At 35.5% G+C, this 15,393-nt stretch overlaps 1 protein-coding gene across 8 annotated transcripts in view; it reads left to right on the top strand.

Moving 5' to 3' along the window:
- The window catches only part of SMAD5 (SMAD family member 5), a 281,680-nt gene extending 266,635 nt beyond the window's left edge, over window positions 1–15,045 (top strand). For all 8 annotated transcript variants that reach the window (XM_058441224.1, XM_058441225.1, XM_032157964.2 and 5 more), the window contains 3 exons: window positions 4,800–5,021; window positions 6,744–7,000; window positions 9,658–15,045. In XM_058441224.1, coding sequence (XP_058297207.1) covers window positions 4,800–5,021; window positions 6,744–7,000; window positions 9,658–9,801 — 623 coding nt within the window. In that variant the 3' untranslated portion in view covers window positions 9,802–15,045. The remainder of the gene's footprint in view (window positions 1–4,799; window positions 5,022–6,743; window positions 7,001–9,657) is intronic.
- The last annotated feature ends 348 nt before the right edge of the window (window positions 15,046–15,393 follow it).

A 15,393-nucleotide genomic window follows, 5' to 3' on the forward strand; every position in this document is an offset into this window, starting at 1 on the left:
TAAAAATTAGCCAGGTGTGCTGGTGGGTGCTTATAATCCCACCTGCTCGGGATGCTGAGGCTGGAGAATCACTTGAACCTGGGAGGTGGAGGTTGCAGTGAGCCGAGATCATGCCACTGTGCTCAATCATGGATGACAAAGCGAGATTCCATCTCAAAAAAAAAAAGTTAACCAATTATTTTAAATTGCCTACATAGACCATGTGATTACTCTTACGTTTTCCTTGGTGTTATTTTATTCCTGCCCTTTTTTTTTTTTGAGATGGAATCTCACTCTGCCACCCAGGATTGAATGCAGCAGCACAATCTCGGCTCACAATTCTCCTGCCTCAGCCTCCGAATAGCTGGGATTATCATATGCATGCGCCACCACACCCGGCTAATTTTTGTATTTTTAATAGAGACGGGGTTGCACCATGTTGGCCAGGTTGGTCTCGAACTCGTGATCTCAGATGATCTGCCCAACTTGGCCTCCCAAAGTGCTGGGATTACAGGTGTGAGCCACCGCAACCGGCCATATTCCTGCCTTTTTTGAAAGAGAATTGAGGGTCCATGATTTCTTTGCTTGATTTCAGCTCCAGGAAAGGTGCTGGGATGTAGAGCTTTCACGTATCTCTTCTATGCTTTGTGTCAATTATGAGTTACTGACTTTTATATTAATGAGTTTGGCCAGTATTTTATATTGCGTATAAACCTTTTTCTGTAGGCAGTTCTGGCATGTAAAATTTAAACATATACCTCTATTTGCCCAAAGATAATGTTCATTTAGTTGTTTTTTTGTTTTTCTTTATAAATAGAGTTTATTTTTTAGTTCAGTTTTTGGTTCACAGCAAAATTAAGTGGAAGGTACAGAAAGTTCTCACATACTCTCTTCTCCCACACAGGCATAGCCTCCTCTGTTATCAGCATCTCTCACCAGAGTGGTACATTTGTTATAGTCAGTGAGCTTCCATTGACACATGATATTATCCAGTGGGGTTCATTCTTGGTTTTGTATGTTCTGTGGGGTTTTAACACATGTATCCACCCTTATGATATGATACAGAATCATTTTTTACCTCTTAAAAAGTCTCTGTGCTCTGCCTGTTCACCTCTCCTTCCCCACAACCCCTTGCAACCACTGATCTTTTTACTGTCATAGTTTTGCCTTTTGCAAAGTGTTGTAGTTAGAATCATACAGTATGTAGCTTTTTCAGACTGGCTTCCTTCACTTAGTAATATGCATTTAAGTTTCTCCTTGTCTTCTTATGGCTTGATAGCTCATTTCTTTTTAGCATCTCTATTAGGGTTCTCTAGAGGGACAGAACTAATAGAATGTATGGAATATATATGAAAGGGAGTTTATTAAGGAGAATTGACTCATATGATCACAAGGTAAAGTCCCACGATAGGCCATCTGCAAGTTGAGGAACAAGGAAGCCAGGGGTGGATCAGTCCAAGCCCAAAACCTCAAAAGTAGGGTAGCCGACAGTGCAGCCTTCAGTCTGTGGACAAAGGCTCAAGAGCCCCTGGCAAACCACTGGTTTAAGTCCAGGAGTCCAGTCAAGCTGAAGAATTTGAGTCTGATGTTTGAGAACAGGAAGCATCCAGCACAGGAGAAAGATGAAGGCCGGAAGACTCAGCAAGTCTGCTCTTCCATCTTCTGCCTGCCTGCTTTATTCTAGCCACGCTGGCAGCTGATTAGATGGTGCCTACCAAGATTGAGGGTGGGCCTGCCTCTCCTAGTCCACTGACTCAAATGTTAATCTCCTTTGGCAACACACCCACAGACACACCCAAGAAACAATACTTTGCATCCTTCAGTCCAATCAGTTTGACACTCAATACTAACCATCACAGCACCAAATACTATTTCATTGTCTTGGTTGTACCAGTTTGTTTATCTGTTCACCTGCTGAAGAACCTTTTGGTTGCTTCTAAGTTTGAGCAATTATGAGTAAAGCTGGTATAAACATTCATGTGAAGATTTTTTATGTGGATATAGTTTTCATCTCATTTGAATAACAAGAAGCATGATTGCTAAATTTTATGGTAAGAGTATGTTTAGGTTTGTAAGAAATGGCCAAAGTGCCTTCTAAAATGGCTGTATCATTTTGCATTCCCAACTATGAATGAGAATTCCTGATGCTCCTTATTCTTACCAACATTTGATGTTGTCATTGTTTTGGATTTTGGCCATTCTAATAGGTGTGTAGTAGTATCTCATTGTTGTTTTAATTTGCAATTCCTTAATGACATAACATGTTGAACATCTTTTCACATGCTTACTTGACCAATCTGTAAGTCTGTGGTGGGCTCCCTATTCATATCTTTTGCCATACTTTAATCAGATTGTTTTTGAGTTCTTTGTATATTTTGAATTATAGTCTTTTATCGGATAGAACTTTTTCAGATTTTTTTTTTCCTAATCTGTGGCTTGTCTCCTCATTCTCTAGACAGTGTCTTTTTCAGAGCAAAAGTTTTAAATTTTAATGAAGGCTAGCTTATCAATTATTTCTTTCATGAATTGTACCTAAAAAAAGGCATCATCATACCAAAAGTCATCTAGATTTTCTCCTATATTATTTTCTAGGAGTTTTATAGTTTTGCATTTTACATTTAGGTCTGTAATCCATCTTGGGTCAATTTTGTGAAGAGTGTAAGGTCTAGTCTAGATTTACTTTTTTGATGTAGCTGTCCAGTTGTTTCCTGTATCATTTTTTGAAAAGATTATTTTTTTTTTCTTCCATTGTATTGTCTTTGCTCCTTTGTCAAAGACTAGTTGACTGTATTTACTTGGGTCTATTTCTAAACTCTGTTCTGCTCCTTTGATCTGTTTGTCTGTTCTTTTATTTTATCATGATCTTGATTACTGTATCTTTATAGTAAGTCTTAAAGTCAAGTGGTGTCGATCCTCTGACTTTGTTCTTCTCCTTTGATATTGTGTTGGCTGTTTTGAGTCTTTTACCTCTCCATATAAAGTACAGAATCATTTTGTCTATATCCAAAAAATAGCTTGCAGGGATTTTGATTGGTGTTATTACTCTATAGATTAAGCTGGGAAACACTGCTATCTTGATGATATTGAGTCTTATTCTTGAATGTGCAATATTTCTCCATTTATTTAGTTCTTTGATTTCTTTCATCAGAGTTTTGTAGTCTTCCTCATAGAGCATGTTCCTATTTTTTTATATTTATGCCTAAGTATTTAATTTTGGGGGATGCTAATGTAAATTATAATTTTTTATCTTAAATTTCGTTTGTTTATTGTTGCTGTATAGGAGAGCAATCAACTTTTGCATATTAACCTTGTATCCTGCAACCTTGCTATAATGCTTACTAGTTCCAGGAATTTTTTGGTCTGCTCTTTCTTATTTTTACATAGACAATCATGTAATTTGCAAACAAAGACAATTTCCTCCTTTCCTATCTGTGTACCTTTTATTTATTTATGGCATTAGCAAGGACTTCCAGTATGATGTTGAAAAGTGGGAGAGGAGGCATCTTTGCTTTGTTTTTGATCTTAGCAGAAAACCTTCTAGTTTCCTACCATGAAGTATGATGTTAGCTGTAGATGTTCTGTATCAAGCTGAGGAAGTTCCCCTCTATTCCTAATTTGCTGAGTCTCACTTAGTTTTTTAGTTTAACTTTTTTGTTTAAAATAATTTTACAGATACTGATTATAGTTAAATCCTTCAGGTCTCTGAAAAAGAATTTTTTATCTCAGATTTAAACCTGAATTAGTTTATGTTAGAAAAACAATTAAAAATGTGTTGTTGCTGCTATGTTCTGAATTGTGTCCTCTCAAAATTCATGTATTGAACCAAGGCCTGGGCACCCCCTCACTCCACCCAGATGGTTGGGAGGGTAGAACATCAAACCAAAGAGGTTTATTCTCCAGCCTTAAGGCCTAATGGAATTTGCTTTGCTAAGTTTTCAACTTCCTTGACCCATCATCACTCCCTTATTTTTTGTTTTTCCATTTTTGAATGGGAACGTCTATCCTGTGTCTGTCCCACCATAAGCACGTAACTTCCCTGGTTTCATAGGTTTGCAGCTGGAGAGGAATTTTGCCTCAAGTCTCATATATCATATGTAGATGATATTTGGATGATACTGGGCTTACAACATTAGAGTTGATGCGGAAATGAGTTAAGACTTCAGGGGCTGTTGGGATAGAATATATGTGTGTATTTTACATGTAAGAAGGATGTGAATTTTGGGTTGCTGGGGTGGAATGCTAATGGACCATATTGAATCTCCCTAAAATTCATATGTTGAAGTCCTAACTACCAGTGTGATGGTATTTGAAAATGGAAATAATTAGGCTTGAGAGTGGGATTGTCATAATGAGATTAGTTCCCTTAAAGAAGAGGAAAAGAAACTCTTTCTCCAAGAGCATGCACTGAGGAGGGGCCATATGAGCACACAGTGAGAAAGCAGCTGTCTGCAAGCCAGGAAGCAGGTCCTCACTAGTTACCAAATCTTCTGGCACCTTGATCTTGGACTTCCCAGCCCCCAGACCTGTGAGAAATAAATTTCTGTTGTTTAAGCCACTCAGCCTTATGGTATTTTATAGCCTGAGCAAGCTATGACTATTGCCGATCCTGGTATTTCTATAATTTTTTAAATTGTCATATTCAAGTTGATTTCTAGTGCCTGTTTTCGGATATAGATTCACAGCTAGGAAGGACAGTGAGACTTGTGAAATAATCTGAAAATTTTCTTTTTCATATAATACTTGGGTTGGGTTAAAAGATAAACACATGGACAATCTGAGTTTCTGATATTTATTAAACTCTCTTTCTGGTTTGTTCACAGATGTTCAGCCTGTTGCCTATGAAGAGCCTAAACATTGGTGTTCAATAGTCTACTATGAATTAAACAATCGTGTTGGAGAAGCTTTTCACGCATCTTCTACTAGTGTGTTAGTAGATGGATTCACAGATCCTTCAAATAACAAAAGTAGATTCTGCTTGGGTTTGTTGTCAAATGTTAATCGTAATTCGACAATTGAAAACACTAGGCGACACATTGGAAAAGGTAATGTTGTCATTTTCCTACATTTAATCGAATTCAATCATTTGTTGTACTTGCCATGAACCATGCATTGTGAAAGGTGCTAGAAACTTACAAAGAAGTTTGACACATGCCCTCTGCCTTAAGTTGCCGATATTGAAGAATGTATTAATCAAATAAAGACATGATCTTTCCTCATTTTTTTGTCCTGCTTAGTGTTTCTTCCCAGTGCTAAGGATCTGAAATCATACTACCACTTTGTTTTTTGAGTGTTACCCTGACTGGAACATAAGCTGTACAGGAACTTGCTTTGTTCACAACAGTATCCCCAGTAGCTAGAAGAGTGCCTCATTGTAAATGTATGACACATATTTATGGAATATTGTGTATGAATGCTGGTGAAGGGTTAGAATTTTATAATTAAGGTATTTGTGGAGTATTTTGGGTTGAGATGACTTGTAAGTGTTACCATGATGTGAGAGGAGCGGAATTAGAAATGGGAAATCTAGTGTGAATGATGTTCCAGTGGCTTCACCATCACTGCTCCCATCTTTTAAATTTAGGCAATAAGGTTTTATTAATAATTCATCCTGCAAGATAGTTGCCATAACAAACCGGGCCCTTTTCATACTGCAATAAAATGTCAAAGTCTCATGCATCAAGTGGTCAGGAAGGAAACCCATCCCAGGTAAAGTGTATTGCCTGTTTCTTGAGACGTTTTGTTTTTACCCCTTGCTGCGTTTTGCTTCTTTAACTTGACGGCATCTTGGTCCAAAATAGGAATAAAAGGTAAATAAATATAATTGTGATAGGATTTCTTATAGAAGTGATTCAAAAAAATCCTGTGGTCAAAAATAAGTTGTGAAACAAAGTTTTCATTGTCTTTTGAGTTTACTGCCAACTTGCCTTAGTTTTTTCAGTGAAGTGCCTCACTTCTAGGCATTGATTTTTTTTTCTTCCATCACAGTAGAAGTAATTTAAGGGAAATCTATTTTGTGAGTTTTGAAATTCTAGAATCAGTTTTTTCTTTTTCCCCAGCATATAGTTCTAGGACCTTTTCTTTCATGGGTTAGTTTTGGGGGTGGTGGAGAGATATGTTGGGAAAATAGTAGGTGACTAGCTTTAGTTATATAATTTGAATATTTAATGTTAAAACTATTTCCACATATTTATATATTTTTAAAGTATTTCTTTTCTTTGCCCTCACATCTTGCAAAGGAACATACATATTTTTAAATATAAAAAAATTTTAAGTAAGATAAATCTGCCATTTCAAAGCTCTTCTTGTGGCCTGAAATTATATATGTAACTTTGGTTTTTTTTTAGTGTTGCTCTCCTCTTTGTTAGCACAAAGAGTGCAAAAGTCTGTCAAATGACTGTTTATGATAGTTGATAGCACTGAGCATTTATTTGAAAAGACTCATCAAAAGATGATTTGGGTTTTTTTTTTAGCCCTCTCTTTCTCTCATAGAGATGATAAATGGTTGTTGGAAAAGGAAAAAGAGAACAACCTAAAAATGGATAACTTAATATGCTGCCTACTTGAGGCTTCACTCTTGTAGATGCAGGCAGACATTAACCTCTTGATTATCTTTGGCAGCAGAAGGCCATCTAGTGGTAACTTCTGTCTAAAGACTGTTGGAAGTTTGCTGTGGATTAATGGGTACTTTTGTTGCACCATACAGTCTATTTGATTTCATTATAATGACTCTTTAAGCTGACTCTTGTGATGTTTGTCTTTTTAAGGTGTTCATCTGTACTATGTTGGTGGGGAGGTGTATGCGGAATGCCTCAGTGACAGCAGCATATTTGTACAGAGTAGGAACTGCAACTTTCATCATGGCTTTCATCCCACCACTGTGTGTAAGATTCCCAGCAGCTGCAGCCTCAAAATTTTTAACAATCAGGAGTTTGCTCAGCTTCTGGCTCAGTCTGTCAACCATGGATTTGAGGCAGTATATGAGCTCACCAAAATGTGTACCATTCGGATGAGTTTTGTCAAGGTGAGTTGTGACCTCTAACATAATTTGAGTCACTATAAATATGTATATTATGACTTTAGGTTATAATTTTTAAAAATTATTTGTTAAATGAAAGTTGATAATTGCTTTTGGCCTGATTTAACAGGTTTTTAAATAAAATTATTGAATTTGTAATTTTAACTACATAATAGATCTAAGATTTCATTTTGTAATCTAGACATTATAAAATACATGATTGATATTGATTTTGATATTGAATAGGGGCTGAGATTACAAGGAATTTTAGTTAAAAGACTAAATTTCTAGAAAGCATTTGTATTAGTCCATTTTCATGCTGCTAATAGACATACTCAAGACTGGGTAATTTATGAAGAAAAAGAGGTTTAATGAACTCACAGTTCCATATGGCTGGGGAAGCCTCACAATAATGGCGGAAGGCGAAGGAGGAGCAAAGTCGTGTCTTACATGGCAGCAGGCAAGAGAATGAGAGCCAAATGAAAGGGGAAACCTCTTATAAAATTATCAGATCTTATGAGACTTTATTCACTACTATGAGAACAGTATGGGGGAAACTGCCCCCATGATTCAGTTATCTCCCACTGGGTCCTTCCCACAACATGTGGGAATTATGGGAGCTACAATTTAAGATGAGATTTGGGTGAGGACACAGCCAAACCGTATCAGCATTTAATATTAAAATTGCTATTTGAGTCTCTTAGCTTCAACAGTTTTGATTATTATTACTAGATTTCATTAGGGTGACTTGGCAGAATTCTTTAGAATACTAAAATTATTTCATTTCTAGCTAAGTACTGTTATTAAAAGTAATGGCAAAAGCCACAATTACTTTTCCACCAACCTTAATATTAAGGATTTGCAAAGTTCAAAGGAACTTTTCAAGTTTTTCATCTACTGTCTTCACCTGACTGTATTGACATTCCAAAGATTTGTGCTTAAAATTTGAAAAGAATTTTAGTCATGTATTTAAGCAATCTGTACTATATCTACATGATTCTTAAGAATTTAGCACAAGAAGAGCACTTGTCACACGCTGTGCATGGGTTTTTTTCTTTTTGATATTCAGCCCCAGTCCAGTGTTTTCATGATACTTTGCTGTAGATCTATTGTATACATTAGTTTACTGGTTACCCTGAAGGCATTTCTCCCTTCTTGTACAGTAATGTGACTTTTGCATATTTATTTTAATCTCCACTCCCCAATCTTCTTCACTCCCCTGACCGCCCTCCCTCCCCCACCCAGTTTTCCTGGGCCAGGACTACCATAAGCAGTAAACCAGAGAACTTGATAAATCCAGGAAAATAAAGGTGAAAAATTTCTATTTTAATTTTTATGTGGAGTTTTAGGCTAAAGGTTTCAGCTCAGTTCATCCCAGTAATTTCCCACCTTAAAGGATAATCACTATGTGACTGCCACATTAAATTATACATGCATGTATTGATCAATATCTACGATGCCTTATCTGATAAACAACTTGAAAATAAAAAAATTTTGGTTAAAAAAAAACAACCTGGGCCAGGTGCGGTGGCTCACACCTGTAATCCCAGCACTTTGGGAGGCCAAGGCAGGCGGATCACCTGAGATCAGGAGTTCGAGACCAGCCTGGCCAACATGGTGAAACCCTGTCCCTACTAAAAAATACAAAAATTAGCCAGGCGTGGTGGTGGGTGCCTGTAATCCCAGCTACTTGGGAGGCTGAGACAGGAGAATAGTTTGAACCTGGGAGGCGGAGGTTGCAGTTAGCTGAGATTGCGCCATTGCACTCCAGCCTGGGCAACAAGAGAGAAACTCTGTCTCAAAAAAAAAAAAAAAAAGAAACCCTGACATGATCATACATGAGGCTATTTATGATTTTTATTTTTTATATATGATTCCTTTATTAGCATTTAAGTGACATCTCTTTACATTTTTTAGTGGTTTCTCTAGGAATTACCATGTTATCTTTAACATACCCCAATCTACCTAGAGTTAATATTGTACTATTTTTCAAATGTAAAATACGAAAACCTTGCTGTTGAAGAGTTTTAATTACTTTCTTTTATTCTTTGTGCTATTCATAAATTTTACATCTACACATTATATATCTTATAATACTGTTAAAATTTTTCCTTTAAATATTCATTAAGTCTTACAAAGAAATTAAGAGAAAATGGTATTTATAAATATTTGGAGGCAGATTCTTTGGGGCTATGTAAATACACTGTTTCTCCTTTATATTTTACCCACATTTTTTGCATTCTTCAATATATTTTGTCTACAGTAATTATTACTGTGGTGTCCTAGTGGTGATTTTCTATTTTGCATTTATCCCATTAAGGGAGAATGTATCTCAGATCAGAAATATTTGTTTTAATTATGAGATACTGTACTGTGTTACCTTTCTAAGATTAAAAAAAATTATGAACTATAACTGGCTCCAAGGGTTTCTTTTAAGGGAATTATATATTACTTTAGAATTCATGAATCTTTAAATAATGTAGCTGTTGTCTTGCTTTTAATTTCATGGTGAATACTAAGACTGGTTTTGTGATAGTTATTCTCTTTACGTAAATTCTACATATCTCTACTGTTAAAAGCTATCTTTTTGTTATGGTAAAATTGGTTTAGAGTGGTTGACAGTTTAAAGAGGGATTTGTGATGATATCTGTTCATTTTCATAGGGTTGGGGAGCAGAATATCACCGGCAGGATGTAACCAGCACCCCATGTTGGATTGAGATTCATCTTCATGGGCCTCTTCAGTGGCTGGATAAAGTCCTTACTCAGATGGGCTCCCCTCTGAACCCCATATCTTCTGTTTCATAATGCAGAAGTATTCTTTTCAATTATATTGTTAGTGGACTTCTTTTAATTTTAGAGAAACTTTGAGTACAGATACTGTGAGCTTACATTGAAAACAGATATTACAGCTTATTTTTTTCTACATAATTGTGACCAATACATTTGTATTTTGTGATGAATCTACATTTGTTTGTATTCATGTTCATGTGATTAACTCTCAGAAGTGTTGTAAAAGATGCAGAGTAAGTATTATGCCCCAGTTCAGAAATTTGGCATTGATCTTAAACTGGAACATGCTTTTACTTTATTGCCCTAACAATTTTTTATTAAATTTATTTGAAAATGCATCACATGATGAAAAGTTATAGTAGCTTATAAGAGGGTATATACAGTGAAGAGTAAGTTTTCCCTCTTACTCTCGATCTTCCAGAAGCTGTCCTTTTATCAGTTTCTTTGTCCCACCAACTTAAAAAAAACAAAAGTACAATTCATTGTTTTGCAAAAGTGTGTGGTAGGGGCTTAAAAGAAACTATAAAATTTTATTTGAAGGAACACTATGCACTGCTGTAACTGGTAGTGTTCAGTAAAAGCAAAATGATAGTTTCCTAGATGACATAAAATTTACATTTAATACAGATAAGTGTTCTTCAGTGTAATGTGACTTCATGCTATATATCTTTTGTAAAACATTTCCTTTTTTAAAAAAATTATTGCAAATAACTGATCTCAAGTATACGTCATTTACTCAAAATCTGTCATAAGCATTACTTTATAGCTAGTGACAGTGCATGCACAGCCTTGTTCAACTATGTTTGCTGCTTATGGACAATGTTGCAAGAACTCTATTTTTGACATGCATTAATCTTTTATTTTGCACTTTTATGGGTGACAGTTTTTAGCATAACCTTTGATAAAATACACTCAAGTGACTTGGACTTAAATGCTTATCCTTACGTCCTTGGTACCTTTTTTGTATTAAAAAACACTGCTATTTATAGATTACGTTTGTAGGAAGTTATGCTTTTTTCTGGCTTTTGTTTTACTTTCAACCTAGGTTATAAGACTGTTATTCTATAGCTCCAACTTAAGGTGCCTTTTTAATTCCCTACAGTTTAATGGATGTTATCAGTGCTGGAGAATCATGTAGTTAATCCCATTGCTCTTAGTTGCATCAGCCTCCCTATGCAAGGACCTATGCACTGGAGCCGTAGGAGGCTCTTCAGTTGGGCCCCAAGGATGAGGCTACTGATTTGATACTAAATGAATCAGCAGTGGATGTAGGGATAGCTGATTTTAAAACACTTGGCTGGGCACAGTGGCTCACGCCTGTAATCCCAGCACTTTGGGAGGCTGAGATAGGCAGATCACGATGTCAGGAGTTCGAGACCAGCCTGGCCAATATGGTGAAACTCTGTGTCTACTAAAAATACAAAAATTAGCCAGGCATGGTGGTGCGTGCCTGTAGTCCCAGCTACTCGGGAGGCTGAGGCAGAAGAATCACTTGAACCTGCGAGGCAGAGGTTGTGGTGAGCTGAGATCGCACCACTGCACTCCAGCCTGGGCGACAGAGCAAGACTCCATCTCAAAAAAACAAAACAAAACACCCATCAACGAATATAGACTCTTCTCTCATTTATCGATGATGCTCTTTTTCCATTTTTTAAGTACTTATGTGGAAGCTAGTCTCCCAAAACACAATCTTTAGAGAGAAAAGACATGAACGAAAACTCTAAAATATCCATTTAATCAATTATGGTTTTGGCTTTGGATAAAGGACTTTGAACCAGTTTTTTTCTCGGGAGCTGTCAAATGGACACTTAGTTACGACATGAGAATGAAGAAATTATTTTGGAAAAAAAAAATGACCTAATTTACCTGTCAGTGAAAGCTTTATTTTCTGGTGCCTTTTGAAAGTATATGGAGTCATATCATTCTTCTGTTTAAAATGTTAGTTTGGTTTGACTTTCCACTTTGTCCTTTCTGCTCTTGTGAAGAAAAAAAAAAAGCATTTTTGAGGAAAGAATTATGCAATTTCTTTTGTTTTCTGTGTCATTATTTATTGCTTTTTCAATGTGCAGCCAGTGGATGGTTTTAGTTCTTTCAGATGAACTGCCATTTGTGTTTCAGCTCACAGTTCTTTGCTGGGTAAAAGAAATACTTTCTGACAGTCACCTGAGCCTTAAATGTAAGTATTACCTGACATGCATTCTGTTTCTTCCAGAGTTCTGTCGGCCACACGAAAGAGAATATTTGCTTACTTGATAGAACTTTGGCATTTTCATCATTCTTTTACTTACCAGGCTTATGGCATGATCTCTGGAACAAATTTGTAGAAAAAAATTACTCCAATTGAATGACGGATGTATGTAATCAACTTCATTGGGCTGCAGTAAACTAGTGGAAATTAGAGAGTTGTTTTGTTGGTGTTTTCTACTGTGAGTTAATTAAAAATTGTTTTTATTTGGGGTCATTATGTCACAGTCTTAACAAGATCTTACGTGATTGGCCTTTTCTTTGTTTTCTCTTAGGAGTTGTGTCTCATGAATGACAGTACTAAAGCTATTAACAACTAAGAGTTTGACAGAGAACTATAAGGAACTATAAGCCTGTTGTATCTCCTAAAAGTTGTCAACTCCACACCCTTGGACTTTAAATGAAAACTTTATTCAGTCCAGCTATTCTTACAGTCCCTAAGGATTTTCGTATATCTATGTATAGGAAATAAAATTTGCTAGTAAGATTTTTAAAACTGGCTAGTGAAAGTACCTCTGAAAGAAACCATTTTAGCAAATTACGGTTATGTGTTTTAATTTAATCTACAGAATGTTTTATAGTAAAATTCTAGCACCACTAGAATAATCACATAGCATGTACAATATATTTATGCTGGCTGAAAAGACCGAATCTGGGAATAATAAAATTGCAACCAGTTTGGTAATGCAAAAAGCAGAATAGAATGAAATCTCAGTAATGAATTAAAGCAACAAAAAGATATTGATTGGCAAAAAGCAAGATATAAGAGATGCATTTGTTTAACATCTCTACATCATATTTATGGTCTGGTCAGTATTGGTCTGGTCAGTATTGTCTGGCTGACATGAAATGTAAACTAGTAGGCATGTTATTGATCTGCTAAAACTAACCCTTTTTTTAAGAGGAAATTTAAGGAAGATGTCAATCAAAATGTCAAATACGTGTGTCAGAATATAAATAATTTTTCACATTGTATTGTTGCTATATAAAAAAAAAATAGAATTGGTTGGGTTTCTGAGGTGAAATCCAGAGTAAGAGTACTAGACAGTTCAACAAGCCACATCTAATGGCACAGATAGAGGATGTAGCTATTTTATACCTTTCATAACATTTGAGAGTAAGATATCCTTCAGGATGTGAAGTGATCATTAAGTACTCATACCTGAAATCTGTTGTCAAGATTAGAACTGGAGTTCATGTTAAAAACCTTCCATATTACCTGAGGGTACCTGTGGGGAACAGTTCCTTCCCCTGTGTGGTAGTATTTTGTTGGAAGAGAAAGTTTATACGAAAAATGAAATTCTTCCAACAGCAGAGAAACTCTAAAAAGTTTGATAGTACCTATCAAAGTGCTGTACTTCTGTGATAGAGAACATCTGATGTACCAATTTAGATCTATTTCTTTATACTTTTTCTAGTCAGTTGCTTAATAGTACTTTGGATCATTATCACCTTTGCCACTTAAAATGTATAAATATCCTTTTTACTTCATGAAGAAGGAAGAATTTTTTGATAATTACTGAGTTCAGCCTTTTGTGATGACTTATATTTTGGACTTATATTTTAACTTTAAAGAATGTCAGATCCCTTCTTCGTCTTACTAGTTAAATCCTCACCTAATCTCTTGGGTATGAATATAAATGTGTGTCATCGTTATATTGTTCAGCTAGATGAGCAAGTATCTTAGGGTAGTAGGTAGCCTGGTGGTTTTAGAAGTGTTTGGTGATTTTTATGGAGAGAGTTTTCCTAAGTGGTGGTTTATAGGTGGTATCAGATATTATTAGGGCAGCTTTTTGGGGAGTAATCTCAGGTCTCCCAGAGCAGCAGCATTTTTCTCATTGATATAAGCAAGATTCTTAGGAGCTTTTCTTATCACACAAGATGCATAAATCGAATGTGAGAATTGAAGGTATTTCTTCTGCATAAACAAAGAATTCTACCTGCTGGACAGAAACCTGGAAAGTTCTTTGGAATTAGCTGAATTGCAGTTTAGTATGTCCTGATTACAGAGTGACAATATTTAACAAGCCTTTGTTATATTAGATTATCTTATCTCCTAAAATACAACTGTATTATAATTGAAATGACAGCCCAAAATTGGATGGTTTACCAAAACCAATGAAAGGGATTTCACACGTCAATTTTTATTTCTGTTTTAAAGAGCACATGCTATGTAATAATTACTAGTAGCAATTGCAGTAAAACAGGTGATAAGTTATTTTCTCTGAAAAGATCCAGTCCTAGAGCAGGATTCTTCGATCATTCATGGCAGAGTGAAAAAGGTTTGTATGGTTCTTGTCCAAATAACTCAGTTCTTAAAATTCTTAAAATGATCATAAACCATTATTCTTTAAAGGTTTATTTGAAGATGCTATTAAAGTACAGAATTTTGTGTACAGGTAGATTTTTCCGCCCCTCATTAATGGTGCCTTCTTAATTAATACAGACTGGTATTAGCTATAACAAAACTCCAGAAAGGCCAAAGAATCCCAAGTTCTTTGTGGAAAAAAAAAAAAAAAAAAAAAAAATCTTTATGGTCAGATTTTCCCTTCTAATATCATTGAAGATGATGTTGCATTGATTTATTCATAAAGTATTTTAACTATAGGAACTCTAGAAGATAATGGTTAGGCAAGTGATTTTTTTTTTAACGTGGTTGGCGTAAGTTGTATTTTGAAATTCACTTATTTTAAAATTGAAGAGGATTGTAATCATGGAAATAGAATGTTTGTATCTACCTGCCCACATTTTCTTAAAAAGATATTTCATATGCAGATAATGAAGACCAAGCTGATGGCTGCACTGTAGGTCTGCTGCTTATTTGTATTTGTTTTGCTTCTGTTTATGTTGTAGAAGCTGAAATTCTAGCAACATGCTTCAATTCTGTTATTTTCATACTTATAAAAATGTATTAGGTTTTACTATATTGTGCTTTTCAAAGCCATAACTCTTAAGAACTTTGTTTTTTTGCATATTGTTTGCTAATTCTTTATTTTAATAAACCTCAAAACCTGCTTAATGTGTCTTTTTTTGTTTTGTTTTGTTTTGTTTTGGCTCTGGAGTTGGCCTGCCTGCGTTTGAGTCATGGGCCTCATAGCTTAGACAAGTTGCTTAACCACTCTATGCCTCACTTTCCTGACCTGTAAAGGAAAAGTCTACTTCATAGGAAGGATTTGAGGGAAGATTAATTGAAGGGTAATACAAATACAGTATTTAGAACAGTACTTAGAACATAAGAACTCAAATCTTAAAATCGTTACTATCTTTTACATTTCCACTAGTTTTTTTGATTCAGAGTAATTCTTATGTTGCCTGACCTCGGTGTATCAATCTTTGATTATCCACTTTGTGAATTTACAATTT

The sequence above is a fragment of the Hylobates moloch genome, unplaced genomic scaffold (genome assembly GCF_009828535.3).
Source record: "Hylobates moloch isolate HMO894 unplaced genomic scaffold, HMol_V3 SCAFFOLD_6, whole genome shotgun sequence".
NCBI classification, from domain to species: domain Eukaryota; kingdom Metazoa; phylum Chordata; class Mammalia; order Primates; family Hylobatidae; genus Hylobates; species Hylobates moloch.